This window comes from Diachasmimorpha longicaudata, chromosome 19, assembly GCF_034640455.1.
Source record: "Diachasmimorpha longicaudata isolate KC_UGA_2023 chromosome 19, iyDiaLong2, whole genome shotgun sequence".
Classification (NCBI taxonomy): Eukaryota; Metazoa; Arthropoda; class Insecta; order Hymenoptera; family Braconidae; genus Diachasmimorpha; species Diachasmimorpha longicaudata.
The window spans coordinates 2,687,032-2,714,082 of NC_087243.1; the positions used below are offsets into that span (position 1 = coordinate 2,687,032).

General features: G+C 37.2%; 3 protein-coding genes across 6 annotated transcripts; 1 reads left to right on the top strand and 2 right to left on the bottom strand.

Moving 5' to 3' along the window:
- Positions 1 to 7,861: 7,861 nt before the first annotated feature.
- LOC135171322 (uncharacterized) lies at positions 7,862 to 19,509 on the bottom strand. 4 transcript variants are annotated; one of them, XM_064137794.1, is made up of 5 exons: positions 19,177 to 19,509; positions 14,983 to 15,084; positions 12,992 to 14,748; positions 12,347 to 12,745; positions 7,862 to 11,954 (listed from the first exon to the last, which is right to left on the bottom strand). In XM_064137794.1, the coding sequence occupies exons 2-5, from the start codon at positions 15,071 to 15,073 to the stop codon at positions 10,269 to 10,271; spliced, it is 3,933 nt and encodes a 1,310-aa protein (XP_063993864.1). In that variant the 5' UTR covers positions 15,074 to 15,084; positions 19,177 to 19,509; the 3' UTR covers positions 7,862 to 10,268. The 4 variants fall into 4 exon arrangements, with proteins under 4 accessions (XP_063993864.1, XP_063993866.1, XP_063993868.1 ...); XM_064137796.1 differs by lacking the exon at positions 19,177 to 19,509 and adding an exon at positions 16,090 to 16,252; XM_064137798.1 differs by lacking the exon at positions 19,177 to 19,509 and adding an exon at positions 16,007 to 16,029.
- Positions 19,510 to 19,668: 159 nt separating this feature from the next.
- Positions 19,669 to 22,386, bottom strand: LOC135171329 (uncharacterized). Its single transcript, XM_064137813.1, has 3 exons — positions 20,939 to 22,386; positions 20,584 to 20,670; positions 19,669 to 20,336 (listed from the first exon to the last, which is right to left on the bottom strand). Exons 1-3 carry the CDS (start codon positions 21,971 to 21,973, stop codon positions 20,232 to 20,234), a joined length of 1,227 nt encoding a protein of 408 aa, XP_063993883.1. The 5' UTR covers positions 21,974 to 22,386; the 3' UTR covers positions 19,669 to 20,231.
- A 683-nt stretch (positions 22,387 to 23,069) lies between these two features.
- On the top strand, positions 23,070 to 26,939 carry LOC135171416 (CLK4-associating serine/arginine rich protein-like). The gene is made up of 9 exons (XM_064137947.1): positions 23,070 to 23,329; positions 23,406 to 23,503; positions 23,810 to 25,129; positions 25,241 to 25,348; positions 25,554 to 25,602; positions 25,954 to 26,017; positions 26,089 to 26,194; positions 26,328 to 26,645; positions 26,713 to 26,939. Exons 1-9 carry the CDS (start codon positions 23,198 to 23,200, stop codon positions 26,729 to 26,731), a joined length of 2,214 nt encoding a protein of 737 aa, XP_063994017.1. The 5' UTR covers positions 23,070 to 23,197; the 3' UTR covers positions 26,732 to 26,939.
- The last annotated feature ends 112 nt before the right edge of the window (positions 26,940 to 27,051 follow it).

The window sequence follows — 27,051 nt, forward strand, 5'->3', positions numbered from 1 at the left end:
AGATGGAGAATAATGGCTGGTCACCGACGGTGCTTTAATATGACGAGGAAATATTGGGTTACAACGGACTATTCTCTTTGAAATATCGAAGGATTTTTTTTTATTATTTTTTTTATAACATTGACTGGATTGTATTTTTAAGGAGGAGGGGGTGGGGGATGGGAGGAATGTGGCGGTGGTTTGGGTAATGGGGTGAGGGGATTTTTGGGGGGAAAATTGTGGTGGGAATTTTGGAATTTGGGGAAAAGGGGTTTTTAAGAGGTAGAGGGGGTTAATTAAGGGCTTTTTAGAGGGTTTGGGGGGAGTTTAAGGGGGTGGGATGAATGTTAGGGGTAGTAGGGTAGGGTAAGATGATTCCGGAATTTTAGGGAGTGTAGAGACTCGTTTGAAAGTTTGTGTGAGAAAATTTGAAGAATTTTGTTTTAATTTTTGATTGCGATTAATAATTAATTTAATATGTTAATTGTTGACATATTAAATTAATTATTAATTAATTGTTAATGACTTTAGGTTGAAGAATTGTATTTTTTATGAATTAAAAACCCATATTTTTAATTTATAATGAAGGAATGTTTTGGAAAAGTTCATTATTTCCTTCAATTTAATGAATTAATTAATTTTTCTTTATTTCGCGATCGTCAATAAATTAAAATCCTCATTAATTTCCCTTATCGACTCCCATTTTAGCCAATAAAAACCAGAAAAGTCTTGAAATCCCTGCAAAACGCACCAAAAATTAATTTCCCCTCTTGAAAACATAGATAAATTAATTAAATAAATAATAAAATTATTCAAAATATTAATGCAACATCATTTGTTGCTAATCTCTATCAAGTCTAGGATTTTTCGGGTATTCCCATTGTTAAATTACTCTCTCCCCTCTCTTTCTCCGGCTTTTCTCGTCCCGGATGACGCTCGAGATATCGAAGAGTTGTAACAGCCACCCAGTGCGGAACCTGTCGATATAGTGCACGCATCAGAGGCTCATGTGGCCTCTGGACCCGTTACTCCTGTACACTGATCGTGTGCAGAGTCAGGGAGAGCTAAAGCCGATCATTATGCGGGTGCTCCGGTGGTACATAACGTAACGCGCGCCTGCCACGCGCTCCCCAACACACACACACACGAATGATAAAAGGTTCACTCGGATCTAGATTAGGCACAAAGTTAGTACACAATGGGAACCTCCAGGGCGTACAAAAGCGCTCATGCACGCACTCGTGGTCAACTTTCATCGGGTTGAGAGAATGAAAAATAAAATGAAAAAAAAATATCGAACGGCGAAAGAGATCGCGGGATAAACGGGATTTTTAATGCAAATTGAGAAAAAAAAAAATATTTTTGGAAGACGCCATTTCTCGTGAGGAGAAGGGGAGGGGGTTGTTTGGGAGGAATTTGTTTTTGGAGAAATTTTTTTGGTGGATTTTTGCGATTAATTGTTTAGTGAACCGAAATTTGTTTGTGATTTCGTTGTTTTAGAGGAAAATTTAGGATTTTAATGACGATAAATTGTTTAAAATGAAATAATGATTTTATAAAAAAATAAATGTTTAGGTTTAAGTGAATATTAATAAAAAAAAAATGAAATTTCATTTTTAATTTATTGGAATTAAATAATTAATTAAGTTGTCAAGTTCTAGTTCTTTTTGACCTCACACTAACATACAATAATATCCAAATTTCAATGAATAACAAATTAATTCTGTAATTAACTTACAAATTAAACAATTAAAAGATTTTTCCTCACAAGATTTTATTTTTTAAAATTAAATTCTCAAGAAAAATAAACAATTAAATTATTTCCTAGTCCTAATCCTTCATTTTTCCATAACCTCTATCATTCCAAACCCTCGCAAATCAATAAACAATCCACCCCCTTCCCCCTCCCCCCATCAATTAATTCCAATCAAAACCAATCAAAAATAAAATCCCAAATAATTTAAAATTCCGACCAAAACGTCAAAAAATCAAACAAACGAGTGATAAAAAATTAGTTAATCTTCTTTATAAAAAAATCATCTAACTGGGCCCTATCACAAAACATTTTTTTTGTTTACATCACTGACCAGTTAACATAAATCTACGTGCACTATCGAACTGCAATCAGTTTGGTCGCTCCATATAGTAACGAAAGCCCATACACATATACGCGTCTCTTTTGTCTCGACTGGACCCAGGGCCTTATCCTGGCGTCTTATCCGTGTCTGGTTCTCGCCCGCGTAAAACGATCGACCCGTGACCGCATGAGTGGGGCCTTAGGGGAGTGTCGTAACAGACACTCCACCACAATCAGGATTTCGGCCGTGAGAATAAAATTCAATTTTTTATTTCTTTTCCCGATTATTTTTTTTTTATCACTCATGAACTCCATGCGTACAGCTGTACCGTGTGGGCCAGGATGTCTGGGCCCATTGCCGGAACGTCCTACTATTCATACGACAGTGGGGGAGAGGGGGAGAGAGAGAGAGAGAGAGAGAGAGGTTGTAATTATTAAGAGATTCAGACGACTGATACAATGTGACAATTAACAAACCCTACGCTTTCGAATAATCTCATTCTCTTGTTAATTGATTTTTAGTTTATCAATGGGTTGTAAATACTATTGTTGAGGGATAGAATAACATTATCCCACACGAGATTATTTTAAATAAAATTTTAAATAATTAATATCGGAGTCAGAAAATTGACTGGATTTTTACGAATTTTAATGAACTGATTAATTTTTTATTTTTTAATAAGGAAAAATGTTTAAAAATATTATTTTCAAAATGCAACTCAATGTTAACGTTGATGACACGATTTTATCGAATAATATAATCGATTAGTCATCCGCATCTATTTATTAATTAAAAAAAACTGTGTCAAGATCTTGAAAAAAATTTTAACGAACGTTTTTTCTTTTTTGTGACGTCAATATGCAAATTACATAAACAAATGTAAATAACTCTTCAAAAAAATTGTTTAACTGTAGACAATGACCATGACTTGCCCCCCCATTCATTAAATATTTTTCCTACTGATTATTAATTAATAAATAAGTCCCAGGGGCTCCACAAATTAATTAACTTCCTCTTCCCAATTTATTACTTCGTTTTTATCGCGTTAAAAAATGTTTTCGTCGCTTAAATATCGAAATAACAATCGAATCGAATCGCCAGTGCCAAAACTATCGATTTATTTAAATAAATAATATAAAAAATCGGGTGAATATCGCGCAGGTTCTTCAGTAATTATCATAAACCCTTCGTTAATGGACAATTAATGTGACTAAAAATTTAAAAAAAATTAAAACCTCTGAATATCGTTAATGCAACTGCGGATAAGGGAACGACCGAGGAGGAGGAGTCCTTCGAATTATATCCAGGACTCACGTCACCTGTGTAATTGCGTAAATACGACCCCAGTTACCAAGCACTTTATACCCAACGCTAAAGGTCGCATTATTCCCTTTTTGAAATTGTCACGAACGTCAGAATGGGGAGTTTCACAGACCTATCAATGTGGTATCGATTAATCGATGGCATATTTACCGATTTAACGATAACAATCGAAATGGCGATTCGCCAATAACAAAACGCCCATTTTAGTTATTTCACAATGGCACGTTGATCTGTAACGTGGGAAATTTTTCAACTTGAAAAATATCATTTGCAGTTTATGTTGGGGGAATTGATTTATTCGATTCAAAATTTCCCTAATGATCCACTAATTTATTATGCAGACATTTCTGCGATCCCGTATCGGCATTTGCAAGGTAAATGCCAGTAGCTTCAGAGGGTGTCGGAGACCGCTGGCATAATGAGCCACATGAGATCGAGAGGGTAATTGCGTGTTTGCTGTTGGATGAAATGGTATTAGATCTCGGGAAATTCATTGCACACGCGATCTATAACACGAGTGAAGTCTTCATGGGGATCTGGGGAACAATGAAGACTTCGTCGATGCCCTTGAGGCGCTTCATCCCCTTTTTTGAAGGGTTTTTTTGGATTTTTTGAGTTCTGCGCGCGCTCGAAGTCGTTTCGGTTATCGACGCATCTGTCCTATATAATAAAATTGATTTATTGGGGAGCGAGCTGAAGGATAAGGGATCATGTGACCCTTGGAAACCCTGTTATTACCGACTCGAGGGTTTTTTAGAAGGAAAAAAAAAGTTTCTGAAAAAATTGATTTGGAATATTTTTGGAAGTGATTGAAAATTGATGGGTAATCGATTATTTTAGATCGCGAGGTGTTTAGGATTTATTAGAAGTCTTATTAATGATTTGTGAATGTTTATGGGGGTAATTAACGAAGAGGATTATTTTTTTTTATTAATTTTGCGGTTCGAGTCGCGCCGGTTTTGAATTTCCCGCCTCGAGTGGACTTACGACGATTATATTCGGTAATTAGGGTATGTATCAGGGTATATATGTGTGTACATACTGTGTTATGTATTTAGGGGATGAAATGAAGGGGGACAGAAGAAAAAAATCGATAAAAAGACTCGAAATTTTGAAATTCTGCAAAATTACGAAAATTTCTGGGAAAGTTTTATTGAACTTTTTTCTTTGATTGAAATATTGATGAAAATAATTGAAAAAAAAATGGAAGTGAACGTGGAAATACCTCACAAACCCAATAAATTAAAAAATTTACTGGAAAATATTTTTTTCGCAACAAAAATTACCACAAAATTCTTCAATTTTTACTGAATAAAATAATTTACGAACTTTTTTTTCTCGAAACTCGAGTCATTTAATTTTTCCCGTAATTTCCCTTAAATTAAATCATCACTGACATCCGAAAAAAACTATCAACTACTCAATTTCCCAATCCCGGAAGATGTGAGTAGGATTGGGAGGAGGTTTAATCAGGTGGGCGGAGCTACCGTAAACCGCATTAAACCGTCGTCTCGTTTCGCGATTGGTTCATTTATGATATTAAAAGGTGAGAGTAAAAACTAGCTACCCATTTCCCGTGATAATTATGTCGCCCATGTGGACTCGCTCCACCGACCTAAACCCGTCCGGAGGAGTCCCAGGTTACTGCGTAATGGAGTAAAACTCCTGGTGGTATTATGCTCATAAACCACACGATCATCCCACACGAGCCCCACCTGTCAGGGTGCACCGACGAGGAGGAGAGCGACGAAAAAAAAAAATAAAAAATTACCAGACATTCCCCGGGGGGGGGGGGTGAGAGGGGGCAGAACGGGCAGAATGGAACAGAAGTAACGAGTAATATCGCAAAATTATGGTACGTTGGAATTGCCAGTGATAAAGTCCTCGAAATTCCTGGTATTGAAAAGTCAATGAGCAACTGGAATCAATATTAATGCGATCATATTACGCTGGGAATAATTATGGAAATTGTTTATATCTCGGTGCTGTACCGTTGGACCGTTAAAATGTACATTAGTCAAACAATTAAGAGCGCGTAATGGAATACGTCACATAAATAATAAAGCGAGACACAAGTGGTTGTCGTTTATCTCATCCGGTCTTGTACATTCATCAGTAAGTTGTGGTTCAGGGTTGAGAGGAAATAATGGTGCGTCAGTATTTTTTTAAATAATTTTTTTGGTCGGGAGATATTTATTTTTAATAAAAAAATTAATTTTGTGAAGGTTAATGGAATATTTTAGTATAATGAGGATTTAATTTATTTATTTTCTGTTTTAGAATTTTTGTTTAAGGGATAATTTATGTGATTAAATTATTTATTGTGTTTATTCGCGAGATTTGTTGTTGTTTAATATTTTTATTGTTGTTAAACCCAAAATTTATCGGTTTTTCGAATTTTTTTCGAGGAAAAATGCGGTTTTTAACCCAGAAAATCGCGGATTTTTGTTGCTGTTTCATTAAACAATAAACTATTGAAAGAATTTTATCATAAATAATGTAATCTCATTAAATTAAATCCCCCGAAATCCTCCGAACGATCCCTCAGTCACATAATAAATTATAACAAACTACAGTTAATTAAAATTCAAATAAAATTCTGCCAATTTCGATCTAAAAAATTTCACTTCCGTTGTTAAATATCCTCACCAACAAGACAATAAACTTCATTCAAATGCCAATGAATTTACATATCACCGAGCGCGTAGAATCATTAAAAAAAAAAAAAAGTAGGAGGATATTCTCAAACACATGAATTACCATAACACCGACGATGCCAAGACAGCACGTGGGGTATCTCCGATCGACTGAATATAATGAGACATCGATTTTATGCATTAAGTCAAGTGATACCTTCCAGTCAATCCCCCCCCCCCCCCGCCCCCCGCCCAATTTTCAATCACAATCACACCTCAGTGAATCATCTGCATTAATACCCTGAACAATGTATGAAATTCAGTGAATGTTATTTTTTAAATTTAACCGCAAAATCGAGGGAACATAATAAATTAAATTGTCCGGTTAAACATGTGTGAAGTGAAAATGTGACGGGGGCGAAGGGCTTAAGACAGTCTATTCACTGGTATAATGTAGGTATTACATCCCATACAATGCCCTGTGTACAGACCAACATCGGGTCGAGTTGTATGAATGAATGTGGCGCCAAAAGAGAATGGAGTGCGTCTGATCCCTGGGCCTACGCACAAACTCGAGTCAAGAGTAAAATCTACAAACGTTTTATGGTTTAAATAAAAATAATAATAATAATGTGGGGGATAGTGAAAAAAAAAAATTTTTTTGGGTCAGATAAGCGGTTCAATTTCCTTCTGTTTCGTCATACCCCGGTCACCGAGGAGTTGACACTATTCATCACTCGGCTGTCATGTGTGACAAAATATATGGGAAATAATTTTTTAAATAAATATTTGCATAACGAGTGCGAAAATAAAATAAAAAAAAAAATTATTCGCATCACAGAGTTCACAAAATTATTATTAATTAATATTAATTGATTAAATAAGTAATTAACGTGGACATTATATTTTATTAAGGGAAATTAGACTCTTTAATGGAAGATAATTATTGTAATTTAATTTTAAACTCAATTTAGTATTTAAAAAAAATTATAACACAATCAATTAATTTATTTAAAGTCGATCAATTTATGGTCTTAACAACAGCAAATCTATCGCCCCTCCGATTGCACAATTGCTAATTAAAGTGATCGTGTAATCGTGATGCTGTTTTGTAATTAATCAATTGAATCGTGGTGTATTGAGTATTGGATGCAACTAATCGTGCAACGAACCCGATTAGGATTTGATTGTCCACCGTCAATTGTACTTATTTTTTCAATCCATTGTCATCACAACAATTCCATCAACTCATTAACGCAATTTCACGACATCTCCATCATTAAAGTACCCGGCCACCAGGCACGTCAATTCTAAAGATATTAAGTCGTCGTTTTTCATCGGTTGTGAAATGTTTGTTCAGCTTAATTACTAATTAAGCCATAAATGGTGATGTGTCTCGTGTATGATTTTACGTACGAGTGGCGCTTCTTCTCGGTTTTACGATCAAAAACTCATTGCACGGTCGCTAATTTATGGGAATTCAGATGCCTCAAGAGGTTTATTATATTAAATAAATAACTGTTTTGAGGAAACATGCGATCGTGTTCACACGACGAGTTATTTAAATAATTTAATTTGTTGTTTAACGGTAGGATATTTACTTTTACGTAAAAATAAAGATTAAATTCACGTTAATCTTACAATTCATTGATTAACAAAAAATTAAATATTTTTTCAATGTTTTGTTAATCACAACTAATTTATTTAAATTCTCCTGAGACATCTATTTACCTTTCGCCAAAACCACATAGAAAAATTACTATGTAATGTCGGTAAACAAAGGCCTCCTGCATTACCAACCGTCAATGATTCATCGGTTAATGGTGTGGTAGGTTGCAAAATACATTAAACATGAATAATGAATTTTATTTTCTTTCTGTAGAATAAAAAATGTCAAGTAATAATACTTCGTACTAAACTAACTAACATATTCCCCTCCATCCTCACAATTAAATATCGTACCATCACAGAAGTCAATTTACGGTAAAACATTATTAAATAATAAAAAATAAATATCAATTTTATAACATCATTCGTTCACTGAGTCGATCACAATCAAAAGCCCATCACTCATTCGTTAATTATATTATTTTACCAGACGATTGTATTGACTAGAATGTACATCGTAAATAATGTAACCCATGTTAATAAAAAATTATTGAATTAACAAAAATATAAATTGTTCTTCAGTGAAAGCTGTCCCAGGCGACAATGAAGGTTCACCTGTGATGCTCACGCTCCACTTTTCGAGACATTTCGATTCGATCTCAAGCAGTGTTTCACATCATATCGCTAAATACAATCTAAGACATCGTTCAGATTCATTATCTCAATCACAATCGCATTATTCATTTGTCGATTTAAAAAATCTCGTGAGCTTTCAAATCCAATTTACTATCACTCATCGAGTGCTCGATAAACCGCAAATTTTTTGTTTATGAGATTGTTATATTGAGGATAGATATGTGGGACGTACTGCAATCGAATAATTGCAGTGATTGGAAGTTGATATATCGATATTTTCAAGGATCGAGAGATCCACAACTTTCTATCCCGCTCTCTTTACCGTTTAAATGGGGTAAACTGTTGAAAATTTGGATTGAAAATTTGGTCTCGTTAGGGTTTCAACGTCATATGAACAATTACTGTTGCAAACATCGACTCGAAGATAAATATTCGATGAAATTACGGAATTATTAACGTAATCCGCGAGAAATGAGTAGCGAAGTGATTAAATGAAGTGAGTAACTGCTGATTATCCGCCAGTTTTTAATTATTAACTCGGAATCTAGGGAAGATAACGAAATTTTCATCAGAACCTTTTTTGCGGAGCAAATTGAGTTCTACAAAAAACGTCTCTACAAAAAATTCGCTATCTCCCTTAGATTCCGAGATAGAGCTCAAAATGTCAAGTTGGAGATCGGGCTCATGATTTTTTGGCAATTTTCCACGAAGGGAAGAGATAAAATCGAAAGGGCGCACTCTCACATTTTTCATTATGCACTCGATAAAAATCATGTGGACGCGTACATAATTATTTATTGACTGCTAAATAAAAATTATCTAGATGTCTACATGACTTGTAATTATTTCCAAACGAGTTAAGGGCTTCACGAGTGCAAATCGAGAGGATAAATCCCGGATAAATGAACCAAAGTAAATTTCCGAAACTTCGTAACGTAATTTTCACCGAAAAATGTCCTTCCATATGGTAATTAGCGTAGCACCAGTCCAACTAAGTGGCGAAATGAGTTTAAGCCCCACTTAAGTATCAGTTCGCGTGCCCCCTAATTTTCAAATTCGCAAATTAATGATTATTTAATTGTTTGTATTACGAGGAGGGTCGATAAGTCAAAAAATACTATATACATTGGCCGACGGGGATGATATGGTACTGCGTTGTTTATATTACGAGATCAAACGCGCTCTAATTACATTAATTATGATTTAAAGTTGAAAATTAAATGAGATACCGATAGTCCCGACGTTTGTTCAATTTGAAATTATAGTGATCGTTTCCCTTTAAACCGAATTCAAGGTCATCATCCACAAGTCCTCACCGAAAAATATTTACTCCTCAGTCGGGGTATGCAATAGAATATTCATTACCGTAATTACGTTTCCCTTAATGACGAAATTCCTATCTATTAATAGGCCATTCCATGAAAAATAATTAATCAATAATAAAGTCACCCGTACAGTGACATTATCGTCTTATTAACAAATTCCACGCGAATAAAATCCCAAAAATAAAGGTTCAATTGTTTAAACAATAATTACTTCCAAAACGCACCGACATTGAGCAAAAAAAGGGGGGGAAACTTCAAATTCGGAGAATTCTTTTTCGATTTTCAGTCTGAAACGTTCAATATTCAAACCTGATCTTCTAAACTCAGGTCTCATTGAAAAACAATAATTATTTAAACTAAAAATCCACGTTTCACTGAATTTTGAAAATAAATAAACAATATCACGACTGAATTCACCTTGAGCTGAACTCAAATCTCCAATTTCGAGTCTCCAGATGCCATTGTGACGGAAATATCAATAAATTTTTAATAGTTTACCATCCCACATAGACATCCTCAAAGAATAATAAACTCCAGAGGATTTCCAGTCCTCAACACGCCCTGTACCCCATCCTCGACGCTTTCACCATCGAATTCGTGAGAATAAAGACCCCACGAGTCCTGTCACCTCAGTCGAGTCCTACATTATTTAAATAAAGTCATTTTGTACTCAAATCCTTCAGTCACTCCCTTTGTCTACGAGTACCGTCAGTGTTCAGCTCCTCCATGGGAATGCCCTCCCCCTGGTGAACTTGAATTTCAGCTGATTGAAGATTTATATACCGTGAAATGTCTTCAGATTGAATATCGTTCGATTGAAAAGCTCTCGAAGGCCCAGCAACGACATGCGGTGTCGAGCGGTCCCGTAGGCCGACGTTGGAACTCATATTACTAGTGCTAGGACCAGCTTCCAGAAGTGGTGCATTAGTTGGATCGGATCCCCTGTTATTAGCGTACAGTGTACTGAGTTCATGTCTCCTAGACACTGACCAGGACATCGGGAGTGGCAGACTGATGTTGTCACGTCGAGTCACTTTCCCCTGCGCAGGATCCTCCGGCTGAACACTGGCAGCCGGCTGATCCAGGCAGGGGCTGACGAGCTCCGGGTGATTCGCCAGATAGTCAAGGATTTCAGGAGCAGTTGGCCTCCTGGTAGAATCAATCATCCAACAGGACTTGATCAATTGTGCCAGGAGAGGATCTATCCTCTTCGGAATCTCCAAACAATTCCCCAACATGACATACGCCAAAACTTCATTGTTGGTCATCCCTTGGAAGGGAAAATTCCCAAATGTGATGATCTCGAAGAGGAGAACACCGTAGGACCAGACGTCAGATGCTGGGGTGAAGACACCGAGGCTGAGGGACTCTGGTGACATCCAACGAACCGGCAACATTCCCTTCCTGTTGAACTTGTAGTAATCATTTTGATACATTGACCGAGTCATACCGAAGTCCCCGAGTTTCACGACTCGTTGGGCATTAACGAGACAATTACGAGACGCCAGATCTCGATGAATGTATTTCTTCTGAGCTAAATAACTCAAACCTCTTGCCACGTCCATCGCCATTCCCGTGAGCCTCTCATTCGATACTTCATCAGACTCTTCAAACTCCTGATCATCGACCATGTGCCTCCTGGCCAGTAGATAAGTCTTCAGATCACCATACAGCATATACTCCATTACCGTCAGCACTGGTGGTGCTTTGATGCAGACAGCAAACAGTTTGACGATATTTTTGTGCTGAAATCTCTTCATAACTTCAACTTCACCGAGAAAATCCAGCTTATCATCAGTTGTGCTGGTGGATTTTAGAGTTTTAACAGCAACAGCTCGCCATCCCCTGTCTGGGAAGAAGGCCTCACCACCGTATACCGTACCAAAAGCACCTTCACCAAGCCTACGATTGATGACAACACGATCTCGTGGTATTTCCCAGTCGTCCCAGGCAGACGTTGATTGATTTATGTTGAGACCAAATGACGCCATCACTTTTCTTTGCTCCTCAACTTTGTTGGCGTACTTCCTCTTCAGGGTTACAAAAGCGGTTATGAGGGGAATCGTCAGAGATGCGACAGCTAGAATATTGACAAGTATTAGGGCGATTGTGCAGGAGATGTTTAGGGCGTCTGGTAGAAGTCCTAGGAGGCAAGCCTCCGGTACCTCTGTACCATCATCAGGCGTTGAACTGGCCTGCCATACGATTGCTGATAGATTGACAGTTAAATTTCCACCGATGACCTCTTCCTTTTCAAATGACACTTCTGGGTAAAATGTGCCAATTGTTTGAATTACGTTGTTCACTCGTTGACGAACTTTCATAACTGTGAGACGTGAAGCGCCGTAGAATCTTACGTTTCCAGATACCTGAGGAGGTGAAGATATTTGTTAGTTCATTATTATAAAATAACATAATAAATTATTAATTGTAAACTTACTCTGAAAAGTTAAAACTCTTCAAAATTCTTCTGTTAAACTGTGCTTCAATCGTAATGTCACTAGCACTGTCCGTCTCGATTATAATTATTTATAAATAATACCGTTGTTTATTGGTTAAACTTTTGATAAATCAAATGCATAAATAAATATCCAAAGTTATAAATAATATACATAAACGTTTGGGTCATTTTAGTTCTCATTTTCTCGCATAAAATCGTTTTTATTTCTCTTCTTCTTCTTCTTCGTTTTTTCCTTCGCAAATATTTTCGCGGATAAACAAATCTTAATCTACGGTAAAATATATTGTTTATTAAACTCACCCCATTGAAGTCACTCTCGGAGATGATCTTCGCCAATCTTTTGGCCGTTTTCTCTGAGTGAAGATCAAACACGTAAGATTCATTCTCGTTGATGAGACGATCCATAGCATAAGCGTATGTCCACATCGCATCGTAAGCATAACCAGCATACGGCGATGGTACCTGATGGGTCTTTCGGCATATGTCCTCGTATTCCCGTCGCCATTTGCCAACGGTTGATCCCGTCTGCATGATGTCATCATCAGGCGCATAAAGCGCATGAAAAATTTGGAAATGACCATTTATTGCCAGCAACATCTCCTCTGTTGTACAGGGGACCTTTTCATTGTGGACTTTGTTGTGATAGTCTGTGTCATACCAGTTAGAATTCAGCCAGAGAGGGAGGAACCATATGTAGCCCTGAGGAAATACAAAGACAATCAGAATTAGCAAAATTATAAATTTATTATAATTCAAGGGCTGAATTTCAACGAATGGCACGTTTATCCCCCAATTTGATTGACATTTTCAATGTCATCAGTGTTGGGTGGACCTGGGGATGGACCTGGATGAAGTTCTGATGGAAAATTTGGCAGGAGAACTGTCATTCGTTGAAATTTCAGGTGAAGACCACATGAATTCAAGTAAAATGAAGGAATTCATTACCTGGGGCTGTGTCATCCTCAATTTAAACGCCTGACACATGACCTCCCTGCAGACACTATCAAACACATCAGCAATAATGATACGAACACGTTGATCTTTAAGATCCTTGAGATACTGCGTCATCAAACTCCCTTTTCTCTCCTTGGGAAACTTCATATTAGCAATCAAACTGATTCCATTATCTCTCAGATAGTCCTGCATGTAGGACAGATACTCAGTATATTTTTGTCCATCCTCAGTTATAGCAGCAACTCGTTTCCACCCAAATTGTTTCATAAATTTCATGTAAACAAATCGATACTCTTTGTTAATGCCAACTGTTCGATAGAAATAGGGAGACGAGGAGTGGCCAGTGGAGCTCGAGCCTTCAGCACCATAGCTTATGATGATGGTTCGATAATGCTTGGAGACACCCACCAGTGTCTCCACCGTATTCGAACAAGCTGGACCAAGAACTCCAATCAGCCTCTCGTAGTGATTATGCAAAATTAAGTCAATAAATGACTTCATCACCAGGTCTGCCTGACACTGTCCATCACTGGCATGAAGAACGATGTTGTGATTAGGGAGAATAGTTTCATTTGCGTTTATGGCATCGTTGGCCATCTTGGTAGCTACCAGAACAGATTTAGCAGTGAAATGCCGCCCTGTCATCGGAAATATCCCTCCGATGTAAAGTGCATCCTTGTCAACACTGTTTTGCACCCACTTCCACAATGTGTAATTCAAATTTTTTTGTAACCACCTGCAGGCGACATCATCTTCAGTTTCATTGCTCGACAACATGTTGTAGTGATTTATCAAGTCCTGATACATTCCGGAGGAGAATTGGGCCCGATTGATAGCCTGCCATGCCGGTTTGGCAACAACTGCCAGCCTCGACCACGCGAGCTTTACCAACTGATTCGTCTCGTAGATGCAGCCAACAGAGAATTCTTTGCTGAAGCACTGCCTGGGAAAGTCAATGGCTGTGAATTTACGCTCGTTGGGGATGACCTCGCTGGGGGTCCAGTGAAGAATCACCAAAGATTTCTTGGAGTTTACAAGATTTTTATTCCAGGCCCTGTATTTTTCTGTCAGTGATGTTGTCACTTCCCGGAGATTTGGACCGAGCCAGATGACCTTCACATACAACTTCAACTGGTCAATGTGCTCCTTCACAATATCCGTGACATTAACTTCGGTGGTGAATAGAAGAGCACATGGTTTCTCTGATTTGCAGTAGTCAGGAATGTACATTCCCTGGATACAAAAGGCCCTGTCACAGTAATATTTCCCAGTTTTTGGATCAATGGCGGTCTTTCGAATACGTTGGAGAGTACTACTGTCAATGGAGAAACGTTCTGCTGACTTTCTATCGGTGAAGGTCTTCCAATTATCACCAAATTCACTCAATTCCTCGGGAACAAACCAACCAAATCTCCCGGGGTACGTTATCGCCCCACATTCCTTTACACCAAATCTATTCTGAAGTAGTGTCGCATCATTCTGCGGTGGAATCCACACTTCCATGTTTACCATCGTCTCGGGAATGTGTCTCCGGCCAGTGGAATCAGTATCTGACATCCGAATGAAAACATTTGTTGCGGTGAATTTGTCGTCCAGATTTACTAGAGTTACTCCAGCATAACCCAGGACTTCAGTCAAAAATATTTTCATGATTCTGGTGACTAGTCTCTGGGTTACTCGGTGAGTCAACTCCAGGGTGATCGGCAAGGATTGGCCGTCCATGTAGGCTGTTCGTTGGGCTTTAACGTCTGCAAAATAAATAACAACAAATTTTCCTCATTTTTCGATTTTTATTTCATAAAAAAATTATTAATTGACAGGTTGACGTGTCCTGAAGGATCAGGAGTCTAATAACGAGGAAGTTGAGGTTCATTGAACGATTGTCAATAAATAAATTGATAATCGAAGAAGGTGACAGTGACTTCTCTCAATTTTTAATTTTTATTCGATAAGACGAATGAAACAATTGATTTTCGTTTTACCTGGATAATTCTTGAGACATTGATTTCCGTTTGCTGCCTCCAGGTTTACCAGGATAACCAGCATAACCATGATCTTTCCATACCCCTGCATATTGACTTCACCTGCAAGCACAATCGATACAAACATACGTTAGTTAAACAAAAATAAGAAGGAAAAAAAAAGGGAAAACGTTTCAATCGGTTATTGCTGGGTATGAACCTGGTTATTACGGATTGGTACCCTCCGGGGAATAGGAATATTGAGTAGGTACATAAACATCAACCACTACATTGCTGGAAACGGATAGAAATCGGAGGCCTTCATTGTCTTGAATTAATGGGAATTCAATATTTTATTTTTCTGACGATCGAAAAGAATTTTTCCTTCGCTCAAAGGAAAGGAACGTTAACTGCTGTTGTTGTAAAATTGTTATTAGTGGATATTGTAAATTGTTGATACGGAATGAATAATCAGGGTGTTGGAAATAAATGGTTTGGGGTTAATTAATTATTTTTAACGTGAAAACAATTAAATTCACAGAATAAAATTTTTCTAACTCGATTTTCCCTTCGTTTTTATTCAATTTTGGGAGACACAGGAGGTGGTGATCACTCCTGATGGAGGTATTGGCATGTCATTGATAGCTGACTGTAAACTTTGTCTCGATATCTTCGTTGAATCAACAAGTCGTCGAATTAGCACTCGAAAAAATCAAAAATTCCGATTTTTTGCAATTTTTTTTTCAAGTCTCGTGTATTCAGCAGTTTAAAACACTTGTTTTTTTATTTATTCATCGATAAATCGACACTCATGTCAATCGATTGCGTCTGATATGTCCGAGACATCGATATGTAACAACACAAAATTTTTGTTCCCCCAGTTTTTCTAATTAAGAACATTATAATCGCATGGAAATCGTTGAAAAGACATCATCAGTTATTGAATATGCACTAGAGCCTTTCAATTCAGCTGTCACTTTGATAATGAATTTTTTTTTAATGCAAATAATTTTTTTCTTCAATGATTAATACACCTTCCGCTTACTAATGACTCTCCGCACGAGCTAATCACCAATTATTCACTACACATGTACCAGATTGCTTTAGATTAACGCAATTAGTCCTGACCCAGTCATTGAATCCAACTTTAACTTCCTCGATTATTTGTCTGGTGTTCTGAACGCTCCAGATATCGATCTGACGACCGACAGAATTTATGATTCACTTGACTCAGAAATTTTGAAAATTATTAATTCAACAGGAGGTGAATTGTTGAGTCAAAACACTTCCAGTTGTGACAATCGTCAAATCAACCGCATCACAAAACTGATCGTCACGTCTGATATATTTTTTTCAGTTATTTATTCAGCGAATTGATAATGATGGCCTTCAAGGAGCCATTAAATAATTAACGATTCAATTGTGGAATTAATTACCGGGAGGATTAATTTTGAAGATTGTTACGATTTAATGTACATCATGAATGAAAAATAAATGGAGTATTCCTTATTTATTGTACGTTAGATAATTTTATTTTAATAAATTACCAAAACCCTTTTTAATTTTCCTCATTTTTATTTCTTCATCAAGACCCAGTAATTATTTTCCCCCAGAAATAATCGAAAATCTAAATAATTTTAAACTGGAGATAGAAATTCTGTCTTTATCCTGTTGAAGACCCTCGAATTCAACGACAAAATTAAATCGTAAATCACTGACATTCGAAGAAATTTGTTGTAAACTGTCTTCAGATGTTTACAAAATAGAATTTTAATCCCTGGGTGAAACCAATTTATCCTGACTATCCCATTCATGAGGGAATTAAATTCCCCCAGGGAGAAATTTTCAAACCCAACAAATACAAAATTTTTGAAGAAAATCGAAATATTCAAACTCATCACTTTAATTATTTTTCATCAATAGAATATGAAGGAACGAACGAATTTATGTCTATTACCTCTCCCCATCTCGTTGAATTTAATAACAAAAAAAATCTATTCCTCGATAACAATTGGTACTTTGCAATTTCATTATTTAAAAAAATGAAAGTCATCGTTTATTAAGAATTCAGTTGAGGTGTATGGCGATTGTCATGAGGCATCAAAAAGTCTCACAAATGACTTTAACTCTATATTTTAAAGTCAAATATCCATGTACGTAAATAATCAACGATTTTAGGAAAAAAAAATACGAGAAACTATTTCTCTGATGACTAGAAATTCCAAAAAAAACCTTTAAATGTCCACTCCCTAATTTTCATCCCCCAATTAATGTCCAGCAAATCATTAATAAATTAATGTATTCGATTCCATTACGTTTCCTCCATTCGATGCCTTCAATTCCGTAAATATTCTCAGTCTTTCGTAATAAATTGCATCATAATCACGACTGTTCAAATAAAAATCTCAATAAAACTAGAAAAACATCTCCTATCAATAAAAAATCGTATGTTGACATAAAAAAAGTGTTTAGGAGCACGGAATTCTGATAACAAACGATCCCGCACTGACAGCTGACCTCAAACGCATTTATTTTCAACGAGCATTAGGTCGTAATGAGATTCGTGATTGCAAATGCTAATTAACCGAGTAGGAACCACTATCAACTGATGAGCGATTGATTTTATGATTAATCAATCAAAAAACAATTAATTAAACCCACGTCTGAGTCTGTTAGTCCTCAATTACTCATCTCACTTGACCATTTGTAATTGAATTAATTAAAAAAAATTATTCACAAATACATTAATCGTTGGGAGTGATAATTGTGCGAAGGTTGAACTCTGCAAATAGTTATTATCACAGCATAAATAGGAATTTGGCACCAACTGTTTGTTTACTACGCCCTCTCGGCAGTTCCCCTTTAAGTTTTTAAAAAGGATAGATCGAAGTAACTTTAACTCCCGAGTTTTCGGCCGTTATCTCGAAATCTATGGGAGATAACGATTTCATCGTCTGAACATGTTTTGTAGCTTTCATTTCCCCCTACAAAAAAGGTTCAGATGATAATTTCGCTATTTTCCTTAGATTCGGAGATATTGGCCTGCGAATCCCCCTCCATATGCGAGTCAAACGACTTTAAAGAAATTTAATCGTAAAAACATTGAGATTAATCCAAAATTCATAAACAATTTATAGTTTATTCAATGGGAAATTTTTTCCAAGTCTGTTGTTCATTAGTACCCCCATTATCTACAATTAAACTGACGATAAATTCATTCATTGTTGCATTAATCGTTTGGTGTGATAATTATGTGAAATTTCAAGTCGGTAAACAGTTATTATCACTGTACAAATAATCGTTGACGGTGCGACAGTTTCAGATAAATTATCTAACAGTTGGTTAACTTTCTCGAGCGAGTAAATAACTATTCGCAAGCAATTGACACATTTTATTAAACGTTGCAGTAATTTTTTCCAACGAAAAAAAACAAAATGCGATTATCAAGCGATGGAATAATTATATAATTATTAATTTTATGCTGAATTTCTACGAACAATTTTTACTGAATCTTTTTCTTCATCTACTAGAGCCTTTTGTAGTCCCTTTTTACATTTTTATTTATGAAAATATAATTGAAAAACCCGAGTTTTCAACGAATATCTCCGACTCCAACAGAAATAAACAAATTCATCGTATTGTACCTTTCATTAAACTCAACAAAAAAATGTTTAAAAAATAATTTCGCGTTTCTCAACTCACTCCTGAATGACACAGCAAAAACTAAATGAATATTTCAAATGAAATCACCATTTACACCTTTTAAGAGGCAATAAATACGCTCATCACTTTGTGACGTCGTATTGCAACAGAAAATTTCGAATAAAAATTCTGTGACTCGAGGATCGACCCCTGGATCACTGAGGATCGAAAGGAGCACTCAGTCTCCCCCCAATTAACGACAATTCGGTCCTACGATCGTCGATCGACCAACGATCAACCGACAATCGAGTTACAATTAACAATCGACCCTGAACTCTTCATCCAGTGATCAGCCGACAGTCAGCCGACTGCACTAATCGATATCCCATCGACTCCCCAACGATCGATCCCCCTCACCACTTGATAAAACCCGATACCATCAACTGAACGTCTGTTATCAATAAACAAAAGCTAAAGTCCCCGGAATTATCCAACTTTTATTCGTCTGACCCAACGTCATCGTCGTCGGCGACGTTTCCACGTCGTGACGCACCATCACCTGACACCCCTTACCTCCTGACCCAGTGTTGAAAGCAGTTCAAGTTTCCAATCGAATCCCTCAATCCCGCACTCGTTAAAAAATCGATTATCGATCAAAATGATGCGATAAAAAACCGCGATTTGCACCAAATTAATTTATCAAAAATGGGCCCATCCCTCGATCCCATTATTCAATGTCATCCACGTCCATCAACCATCTTGGACAATTAATTATCACTCGTCAGTCCGTTCGTTTTAATTAAACACTTTTGTCACAACTTCCACGCGATTCAATTCGATTTTATCGAAGGGGTTCACAAGTGTCTTTTGATTTTTTTGGATATCGTAGGTACACACTACTCTCACAACAGCCAACGCTCGACTGACAACAAGCCGACAGTCTCGGATTAACGAAAGCCACGATAGGAGTCAATGTGAGAGGCTCATCAACGAGTCCGAGGACCTGGAGGAGGGGATAATCAGTAATCAATCCCGACTGTTTTCGAATTTTCTGCGGGCTTCTCGTTTCATTATTCATTCACATTTTTTATAACTAAAACACCTGATGGTACATACACTCATCACCTGTCCACCGACAATAAATAAATTAATTAATCATTACAACGCAATTATAATTATCACGCGATTCCCACTGATTCGAATTTTAATTTTTTTCCCCTGAGATATTTCCAACAGTTATTCGAAATATTTATGTTAAATCTATTGACATATCGCATCGTAAATCAGTGAAACAGCTAATTAAATCAGACCAATCAACCTCTGAATAATATTCAACCGATCAACAAAGTCAACACCAAAAATACCACTGCAGATTCGCATGAATTTTTTTTATTTTGTCAGACTACAGACGATAACAAAATCACTGATAAACATCTCCAAGTGAAGTCTGGCGTCATCGAAACAACTGGTGTCTGACAATCGCATGTATTCACCACGTGCATTCCACCAATTTCTAATGAAACATAAATTTATCATCAACTTTCTGAGCTATTGCTGATCATCAAGACTATTAGAGCTCCATAAAAATAAATTAAACAATCAGCACTGGAGGCAATTCTATCGAAAAATCATGGACGTGGTGGTGATGTTGGATCCATCGCCGAGCCACACGACTTTGAAGACACCATAAATTGAATGAGGATAAGTAGATACGTGGTAATTCCCCCAACGATCTAAAAAAATCAATGGAAAAATTTTTTTTCTGCGATTTAAAAGCCATTAGGACGTGTCAAACAACAGCCAGACAAAAAAAGTCAATGGAAATAACAGAAAAACGTGACAATATCATTCAACTAAAATTCAAATTCCAATTTAACGAACCAGAAACTGATTTAAAATCAAAAACAATAATATAGAACTGTAATTAAACACGCCCTAATTGGATGAAGTAATCACGAGAAGACAAGTTCCTGAACTGACCGATGTCAAGAGTGTTGCGTCAAGGGAGAGGCCACGAGCTGTGAACGTATTATCCCGATGAAGAACTTGTAACGAAAATAACTGCAACTGAAATAAAACAAGTCTATGACACCCTCCATTCACCCCAGCTCATCAAATTAATGTCAATCAACTCTCCAAATCAATTAACAACTGTAAAACTGCTGAAGTACTTCCCTGGAGACGAAAGTTTTGTCTTTAAACTTCGTCAACAACCACTTGCACAACGAGAAAAATATAATTGCCAATCAAACATTCTTCCACCAACAATTTTAATATTTAATTATCCGAAGTAATTTTGATTGACAAAATGTTATTCAACTCGTTGCTGACCTACCTCCTCCTTCACCTGCTTATCAACTGTATCAATCAGCACTTCGTGAACAATAATCCCAGTCTTGACAGCCTGATCCTTGGCAACTTCACATGCCCACACGACAGCAGCTAATTTCCAGGCATAATAAGTAACTGAAGTACTGAAATACGAGTACCATATCTGCTTCTCCAGATTGATTCCAGTCTTTCCAAGTCGTTGAAGAATATAAAAATACAACGAGAACGTCACTTCAGCGAACGTCAACGTAACAGTCGCCACCAACTGAAGACTAAACGTCTGATTGAGACTATGAACAAGCTCACTGACATCATTGTGCTGGCTCTTGATGCCCCGTATCTCCATCAAGATCATGGGATTACGTTTTTCATGAAAGACACGTCTCAGCAGATGTGGCTCATCCCTCTCCATATTCGTCTTGAGTACCAGTAATTTATCATTGATGTTCTTGAAGCACTCACCGATGACAAGAACACAATCAGCATACAGCATATCCATCAGGAACACCACGAGTGTCGCGTACATGTTGATGATCTTGCTGAGGGTGAGATCAAACCTCGATGAGTACAGATTCGTTGCCTGGGCCATGAGAAACAGAAAACCGATGATATCCTTTCCATGAATAATCCTCGATAGCTGTCTGAATGACGTTGTTGACAGGCTGGAAGTGACATTCCCAATGTCACGCAGGAGTCTCATCCTCTTGGAGCTCAGGACATACGATATCATCGCTATCCACTCTGCCAGGAGCATGTAGCAGTTACCCTGAAGTGTTCCAGGTACTGAATCGAATGCCAGAGTCTTGGAGATGTCCATCATGTAGAGAATAACACCAATGACAATCAGACAGAGCATGGAAATCACTGTAGCGTAGATCCATCCAGGTCTTGATGACACTATGATACCTTTGTTGTTATATTTATAAGGAAAGAGTCCATGAATCTTCAGTAATGTGAAGCAGGGCCCCATCAGGGACAAGTAATTACTGGCCCTGAAGAGTTCCCACTTTCTTTCGACTTTCTGGACGATGGACCCCATGTTACCGTATTCCAAAAGCAGATAAACAATTTAAAAATTCGAAATTAGCGAGTGAACTTAATTTTATCGAGTCACAATTCCATTTCACTTCATCATGACTCCATAATTTTTATGTTTCACTTGATGATGGTCTTGGTGTTGCACTTGGTGTTGTCCTGACAATGCTCACACCATCAATTTCACGTATTTCTTCTATCACAAATTTTTTTTTGCACTCGTATTGGTGCGATGGGGTGCGAGTAAATTGAAAATAGTAATTTATTTCATCGATTGAGTGTCGGTGGGATAATAAAACTTAATGGAATTGCATTGTTGACATGTCATGGTGTGTTGTGCTAGTTATTTATCGAATATCCAACGTTAAACTCGCACTTATTCGATTGTAAATTACAACATAAAAAATTAAAAAATGATAAAGTTGTTTGGGTCGAGGTGCATAAGACTGATGAACAACTGGAATTCGTCAAAACTAATGACATGTTAATTGATGCATCACTTACTATTTTTGTTAAACCGGTTTTATCAGGTAGTGACAGTATCTTCGACTATTTAACGATCAAAACATATTTTTACGAGTTGTTTATGCGGTTGACAAAAAGAGATTTTTAAAATTGTTATGAAATATGAATTTTTCCAGTCGTCAGGGGAAAAACACATTTTCTGATGTTTTCAAATGTTTAAGTTAATGGATTCGTGAGAATTCGGGAGATATCCGTGAAAAACAAATGCGTAGAATATTGATAAGATAATAAGTAGTGAATATCAATTAATAATTCACCTGTTGAAACCAATATAAATTAATTTTCTAGTAGATAATGAACAGATGAAGTTCATTTCGTAACACGTGCGATAAATATTTTCTAATGACTTTAAAAATATTTAAACCCTCCAAAAAAAATGAAACACAAACGTCGACTATCAATAAAAAGGTCAACGACCCTTAGGGAACCTCATGAAGACCAAAATTCAATTATAAATAATTCAAATAATGAACTTCGCGGCCATTTTGCCCGCCAAAAACTACAGCACCATCTGGCGTTCGTTCCCCACGTTACGCTCATTGTCTCCCCCCCCCCACCACCCTCCCATCGTCCAACATGGCTACCATAATGACCAAGTGATGTGACAATCGATGGTGCTCCAATTTTTAAATAAATGTTATACAAAAAATCTAAATGTTAATAATCAATTAATAGTGTTAACTGTAATTGTTTGAGTGAGGATATGAGTTTTTCGGTTAAAAAAACTGGTGGGCGAATGTGGCACGAGGCCAGGAAGCAGGAAAAAAAAATTCGAGGAATGCTGGTCGATTATCGTCGACGAGCTGAACGTCGACGAGATTATTATGAAAAAATTGTAATTAATTTTGTTCCATAATTGTTAAAAATTCAACGACAGAAGAAATTTAATTTGGAGTTTTTTTTATTCACAGAAATCTGATCCAACGCAATTTCTTCAACTTCATGGACGTCCCTGCAAAATTCACTTGGATGCGGCTATTGCAGCAGCCGGGGATAGCCCAGCAAACATGTGAGAACCTCCACTTCATTTCTAATTATTTTACTAATTAAAAAAGCTCCAAAAACAGCAGAATTTCTGTTCTTAATTATCAAGAAACTGACCACTGGAGGCAGAATAATTTTTACAAACGAATTTAATTTATTTATATTCTTCCCAATTCGATAATCGATTTTCCTCAAGACTGACTTCTAATTAAATCTTGTTATCATAATTAATTCATTAGAAAAATGTAGTTCGTTATCTCAACGAACTTGTGCCTTGAAAATCCATAAATTAACAATTCTAACCAATTAAATCCCTCATTTTCCTCTTTAGGATGCCCTGGCAGGGTCACGATGACAACCTGATCGACAGATTCGACGTTCGTGCCCATCTGGACTGGATACCCGACCCCACCAACACCATCGACATGGACGTAGCCCTCACCAGTGAGGACAGACACATAAACTACGAGCGCTACCGTATAATCGTTCAAAATGAATTTCTAGGTGTAACTGAGGAGAAATTTCTCCACCAGATTCACCTGGAGGAGCAGTTTGGCTCCTCCACAAAGCCCGACTCCATCAAGGACAAGAAAAAATCAAGTAACAATGCAGCAATTGGCTACAACTACGAGACAGACGAGCCAATTCCCGATACAATTCGTCCTGAATCAAATTCCATAGAAGAAAAACCCGAAGATGAGGACAGTGACATTGACCTTGACATCTGCGTTGATGTATCACAGATCGAGCCCTCCCAGGCCCATGAAATGAATCAGGTGGCCCAGAAATACGGTCTCATGGGAGCTGACTACTTCAGTTTTCTTACCCAGGATTTCGAGGAAGCTGAGACCCTCAGACAGGCCAGGAAGCAGGAAGAGGAGAAGGCGATGTATTCTGGGAGGAGATCCCGAAGAGAACGTCGTGCCTTTCGTGAGAAGAAGATGATTGGAAGAGTGATGAGTCCACCAAGTTATGCAGCACGAGAGAGTCCAGAGTACAATCCCTACAGAAAATCATCCTCAAAGTCACGATCTAGATCAATTTCTCCAGTAAATGCTGGACAAATAACCTACATCACGAGCTTCGGTGGTGAGGAAGAGGGTCAGGGAAGTTGTTCCCAAGTGACAACATCAACAACCAAGAAAGTAAATTATTCCCACGTGAGAAGAAAAAGATCGGAGAGCCCAATAACTGAACGAACGAGGCGGATTCAGTCCAGTAGATCCAGATCTAGAAGCCGATCCCGTAATCGATCGAGATCGTACAGATCTAGGGACCGAAGACGAAGTGTCTCCAGATCCCGTAGGAGAAGGGGATCGTGGAGATACAGATCGAGAACGAGAAGTAGATCGAGGAGAAATAGATCCAGACACAGGAGGAGTAACAGCAGATCAAGATCGTCATCATCATCGAGATCGAGGGGAAGACGATCGAGAAGCTCATCCTCCAGTATCAGATCAAAGTCTAGGAGTAGATCGAGGAGCCGATCTCCTGGAGAACGAAGAACAGTGAGATATTCCAAGAGTAAGAGCCGATCGAGATCCAGGAGTAAGAGCTTGATGAGATCAAGATCGAGATCGAAAAGTAAGACGAGGGGAAGTGTTACCAGGAGATCACGAAGCCCTGAGAATAAGTCTTCGACATTGCCCAGGTATTAATTACACGATTAATTGAATTAATTAATTTCAGAGATTGAATTATTCTAATAATTCACTGGCAAATGAACGATTTTTTTTACTAATTAATTAATTTTATCGTTCAGGTACTATGGCCGACGTGGGAAATCTTCCAGTCTAGAGCTTGAATTGTCTGATAATGAGGACAAGAGTTTGCATGATGCACCAAAACCCCCAATTATTAGTACAAACGTGTAAGTTTAATTAAAAATCTTCATTAAAAAATTAATAATTAAGAAAATTTCATGAAAAACCGGTTATTTTCGTTGAAAATGAATTTAAATTATCCTCAAATGTGAAAAATAACTTTTAAATAATTAATCAAACCTCTTAATCATTAAATTATTATCAAAAACGTCTTCCCCATTTTTAAATTTATTTTTTTTTTGTTTATTTTAGGAACAAGCCAAAAGCAGGGCTAAGTACAAATTCTGGTGCCGGACACAAAGTCAGTAAGAACCGTAACGCTTCTTTAGTCACTTTGAAATTGCACAAGCGAACCGATACAAAATATTTTCCCTTTAAAAAAGTTTATCAAAACAATTACTTCTCCTTTATATAATTAATGGACAAAATGTGGATAACCCAGTGCCATTAATTCTATGTATTTTAATTTTATATTATGTCAATAATTATTTTGCAAAATTCTATGAGACGTCTGATTGACTGAGTCACAGGAATTTTGTTGTGTGATGGACAGCAGTAGAATAGTTATTGCATATTATCTCTAATTATTAATTATGTTAATTGTATGGATTATTTAGGGGGGGATAATTTTCTCACGTGTTATGTATTTCAGTCGGTGAAAATTACACCTCAGGAGCGGCTTAAGAAGAAGATGCAAGCCCTGTTAAATCGTCAATGTGAGCTTTTTTCGATGATTTTAATTAATTTTATACCATAACAAGACGATAATTTGAGTCCCTAATTACAGATAAAGCTGATAAAAAGGCAGAACAGGCCAGGATTGAGAAGATGGAGCAGCAGAGACAAGATCGAGAGGATGAAATTCGAGAAATGTCTTTAAAGCTACGAAGAAAGTGAGTAAACCCTTTTTAAAAATCAAAAAAACCTCTTTTTTGCAACAAAAAATGAGAAAATCTTCGCTAATTCACTCGGAAATTAATCGCAATTCTATCAAATTCAATTTTTATTCATTAAATTAATTTCCAGACAACGCGAACGAAGGCACAGATACGAAGGTCACAGTTCAGACACTCGTTCCTCGTTATCAAGATCCCCAAGTCCTGCCCGAACCCCTCCACGTAGACGAGAAAGACGTGATCGTGATTCGCGTATCGATGGTGATAATGATCGAGACAGAACGAGAGATCGAGAAAAAGACAGGGAGAGAGAGCGCGATAGAGACAGAGACAGAGAGAGGGATAAAGAGCGAGATCGTTACGACGATCGGGATAAGGGTAGATTGGACACCAGAAGACGACACCGTGACACCTCTCCACGATCACTGAGTCCTCGAAGTAATAACAGGTACGAATTCATCAGATTAATTAATTTTTTTTCAAATTAATTCCTTAATTTGTTTCATTTCCTCCAGGGGATTAGTCGACTATTGAAAAAAAACCTTATTACATCCGAGGAATGGCAATGAATCAATTCGATCAATCGATCTCTCCCTCAAATTGAACTTTCATCTTCCGAAAATTGTTGCTAGATCAGTAAGAAATTTTTTTCAACCCCGAAAACTCAATTTATTGTAGAGTATTCGGGATCTAGATAGATGTTGGATTTTTTTTCACAATAAAAACATATACCAGAGCATCACGAGTTTAATTAATCGATTGATTGATCGACTCCACACACACCACGAACCAGTGAATTCAAGAAATAAATCAATTGACACCAGAAAACACGAGAAAAGCTGTGGAAAAACCAT

Excerpts from the sequence above, each read along its gene's own strand:
- LOC135171322 (XM_064137794.1), bottom strand. The coding sequence starts at position 15,073 with ATGCAGGGGTATGGAAAGATCATGGTTATGCTGGTTATCCTGGTAAAC. Across the intron at positions 14,749-14,982 it reads ATGTCTCAAGAATTATCCAG|ACGTTAAAGCCCAACGAACA; the intron begins GTAAAACGAAAA and ends TTTATTTTGCAG. Across the intron at positions 11,955-12,346 it reads CCGAGAGTGACTTCAATGGG|GTATCTGGAAACGTAAGATT; the intron begins GTGAGTTTAATA and ends TCACCTCCTCAG.
- LOC135171329 (XM_064137813.1), bottom strand. The coding sequence starts at position 21,973 with ATGGGGTCCATCGTCCAGAAAGTCGAAAGAAAGTGGGAACTCTTCAGG. Across the intron at positions 20,671-20,938 it reads ATAAGCAGGTGAAGGAGGAG|TTGCAGTTATTTTCGTTACA; the intron begins GTAGGTCAGCAA and ends GTTTTATTTCAG. Across the intron at positions 20,337-20,583 it reads ACGCAACACTCTTGACATCG|ATCGTTGGGGGAATTACCAC; the intron begins GTCAGTTCAGGA and ends TGATTTTTTTAG.
- LOC135171416 (XM_064137947.1), top strand. The coding sequence starts at position 23,198 with ATGAGTTTTTCGGTTAAAAAAACTGGTGGGCGAATGTGGCACGAGGCC. Across the intron at positions 25,130-25,240 it reads AAGTCTTCGACATTGCCCAG|GTACTATGGCCGACGTGGGA; the intron begins GTATTAATTACA and ends TTTATCGTTCAG. Across the intron at positions 25,603-25,953 it reads ATTCTGGTGCCGGACACAAA|TCGGTGAAAATTACACCTCA; the intron begins GTCAGTAAGAAC and ends TATGTATTTCAG.